This window comes from Leptodactylus fuscus, chromosome 10 (assembly GCF_031893055.1).
Source record: "Leptodactylus fuscus isolate aLepFus1 chromosome 10, aLepFus1.hap2, whole genome shotgun sequence".
In the NCBI taxonomy this organism is placed as follows: domain Eukaryota; kingdom Metazoa; phylum Chordata; class Amphibia; order Anura; family Leptodactylidae; genus Leptodactylus; species Leptodactylus fuscus.
In genome coordinates, this window is record NC_134274.1 from 21512042 (window position 1) to 21515064 (window position 3023).

General features: G+C 35.9%; 1 protein-coding gene across 1 annotated transcript; it reads left to right on the top strand.

Moving 5' to 3' along the window:
• The first annotated feature begins 457 nt into the window (after window positions 1-457).
• Window positions 458-1189, top strand: LOC142219140 (olfactory receptor 5V1-like). Its single transcript, XM_075288106.1, has one exon. It carries the CDS (start codon window positions 458-460, stop codon window positions 1187-1189), a length of 732 nt encoding a protein of 243 aa, XP_075144207.1.
• Window positions 1190-3023: the final 1834 nt, after the last annotated feature.

The following is a 3023-nucleotide window of genomic DNA, read 5'->3' on the forward strand; positions in this document are numbered from 1 at the left end:
GTCTTCAGGAGTCCATAGTGTGGGTCAGAATAGTTTTGGCAGTAAGAGAGTGTCTTATGCAATATCAAGCTGGTTATTCTAATGTTGCAGCTGATCAGTATATAACACAACCTCATCATTAGGTTATACTGATTGGACAAATAATGGGTTCCCAAAATGATATACATATACCAGGATAACCATATGTGTGTCCTTCACATTTTATATTCGTGTGTTATTAATTGATAATATATTATTACTCTACTGCTTAGACTTCTTGAATGGGAAAACCTCCAATAAGACCAACAGGAATGAATTCATCATGTTAGGATTTTCCGACAATCCAGACTTGAAGGCTATCCTTTTTCTTCTCTTCCTTGTGATATATTTTTTCACGGTGTTGAGTAATTTTTTGATTATTGGTCTAGTTTCTATGGACAGTCATTTGCAAAAACCAATGTACTTCTTCATATGCAATATGTCTTTTATTGATATATGTTATCCTACAGTCACTACCCCAAACTTATTACAAATTGTCTTGAAAGGAATCAAAAGAATTTCCTTCCAGGGTTGTATGACCCAACTATTCTTCTTCAACTTTTTCGGAAGCATGGAATACATGTTGCTCACCTCCATGGCCTATGACCGTTATGTTGCCATTTGTCACCCATTGTCCTATCATCTCATGATGAATATTAGGACCTGCGGGTCTTTAGCCCTCATTACCTGGGGTTTAGGATTTATTGCTGCCTTTCCTTTAAGTGTCCTCATTTCTTCGCTTTGTTTTTGTTCATCCAATGAAATTAACCACTTCTTTTGCGACCTCACGCCATTGCTCACCATAGCCTGTGATGACACTTCATCTGTTGAATACGTCATATATGGAGAAGGCGTTCTGTTCGTCTTTAGTTGCTTTTTGCTGACTTTGATTTCTTACATTTATATTATTTCTGCCATTCTTAAGATCAGATCAAGTGATGGCAGATATAAGGCGTTCTCCACATGTGCTTCACATTTAACTCTTGTTGTTCTCTTCTACTTGATGATTGCCTGTATGTACATGAAGCCAGCGTCTTCCTATTCTTTAGATGAAGGAAAAGGTCTTTCTGTTCTTTATGTCATTGTAATCCCAATGTTAAATCCCATATTATATTCTTTAAGAAACAATGATGTAAAAGAAGCACTTAAAAGATTGCTATTAACTCATTAACTTATCTATCTACTATCTATCTATCTATCTATCTATCTATCTATCTATCTATCTATCTATCTATCTCCTATCTATCTATCTATCTATCTATCTATCTCCTATCTATCTATCTATCTATCTTCTATCTATCTATCTATCTATCTATCTATCTATCTATCTATCTAAGTATCTATCTATCTCCTATCTATCTCCTATCTATCTATCTATCTATCTATCTATCTATCTCCTATCTATCTATCTATCTATCTATCTATCTATCTATCTATCTAAGTATCTATCTGGGAGGATGCAAGACAAAGGAAAGATGAGGATTCCAGAGATGGATCCAGTTTCTATTGTATAAATATGGTATATCCTAAGGATAGATAATAAATGTCCCAACTGGGAACGACCCTTTAATGTTAAGATGGTTTAGTCTGGACAATTGTATAATAAAAAGCAAATTAAAAGGGGTGTCAATGAATTTATAAGTTTATGTCTTATCATTAGGACCTAATTTACAGTAGTGTGTTTGTGTGTATTTTTTCGTAAGACACTGTATGGATTAACTCTTTGGGGGTCAAAATAATCACAGCCAACCCCTTTAATAACAACAAGTATGTTTTCACACCTTGTACATTTTAGATGTATTTGGTTCAATTCAGCGTACTCCATCTTGGTTACATGTAGAAACTGCAAACTTGTACAATGCTAACACTTTTCACAACAGGTCTGCATAATCCTCTATGGGCTATGCAAAGGGTTTGTTTTTTGTGAGACAATTTTTATTTTTCACTGGCATTTTACGTAATTATTTTGTAAGAGTGTAAAAAATGGCGATACTGACCTTTTTGGCCTTCCAGTAAAAATAAGAAATTAACTTTATTCTATAGGTTGAAATATATATATATATATATATATATATATATATATATATATATATATGTGTGTGTGTGTGTGTGTTTTGTTACATGTTATTATTTTTGAGGGCTTAGTTCTTAATGAGTGGTGTATGAGGATGAACTCTATGGTTCTTAAAAAGCTGGGTTTACTACAAATTTTCCAACAATTTCTGGTTCACCCATGAACCCCTTTTATATTCTGGGGTCGTAGGCAAAAAGAAAATATCACATACTAGAAAATGTTATTATCTTCAAATACTATTTTTGACACACATATGTGCATATATATAGCCAAGAGGAAAGATGAGGGAGGTTTTCTCTACTATACAAAGCATGCCCTAACAACACCAACCAAAAATAGTACATTAAAGTAGTAAGTAAAAATTAAAGTAGCTAAATCCTTTGTCTGTTCTCTTGACTATCCATATATTTGAACTCCAAGTTAAAGGGGTTTTCCAGGCAAAAAAAAACTTTTTTAAAAGGTCTGTTAGTGCTATAATGTGTTAATAAGTGCACCCATATACCTTTAGCAGTATTTTGAGTGATTTCTGGGAGCTCGTGGCATCTTCTGCATTTGTTTACTTGGTGTGGCTTCCTGTGTACCTTCCACACTACCTCCCTCCCACTGCTCACCTCCTCTCTCTCTCTCTCTATTACACCCCCCATCTCCCTACCTAAGCTATCCCGCCCAATGCTAGCCCTTCCCAGCTAACTAACTCAAACCACCCACCTCCCACCCCATGCATCATATTTCCCTATGTTCCTCTGGAGGAGATGGCTCTTCCTTCTTTCTTGTGCACAGGCTGGAGACTCTCCTAGTGTGTACACAGACTACAAGTACCTGTGACATCTGTGCAGTAGAGATAGAGGTGCCATCTCTACTGAGCATGTGTTGCATGCACCTCCAGACTGTTCAAGGGGTTGCAAAAAGGAAAGGGGGGGGGAGAAGCCAG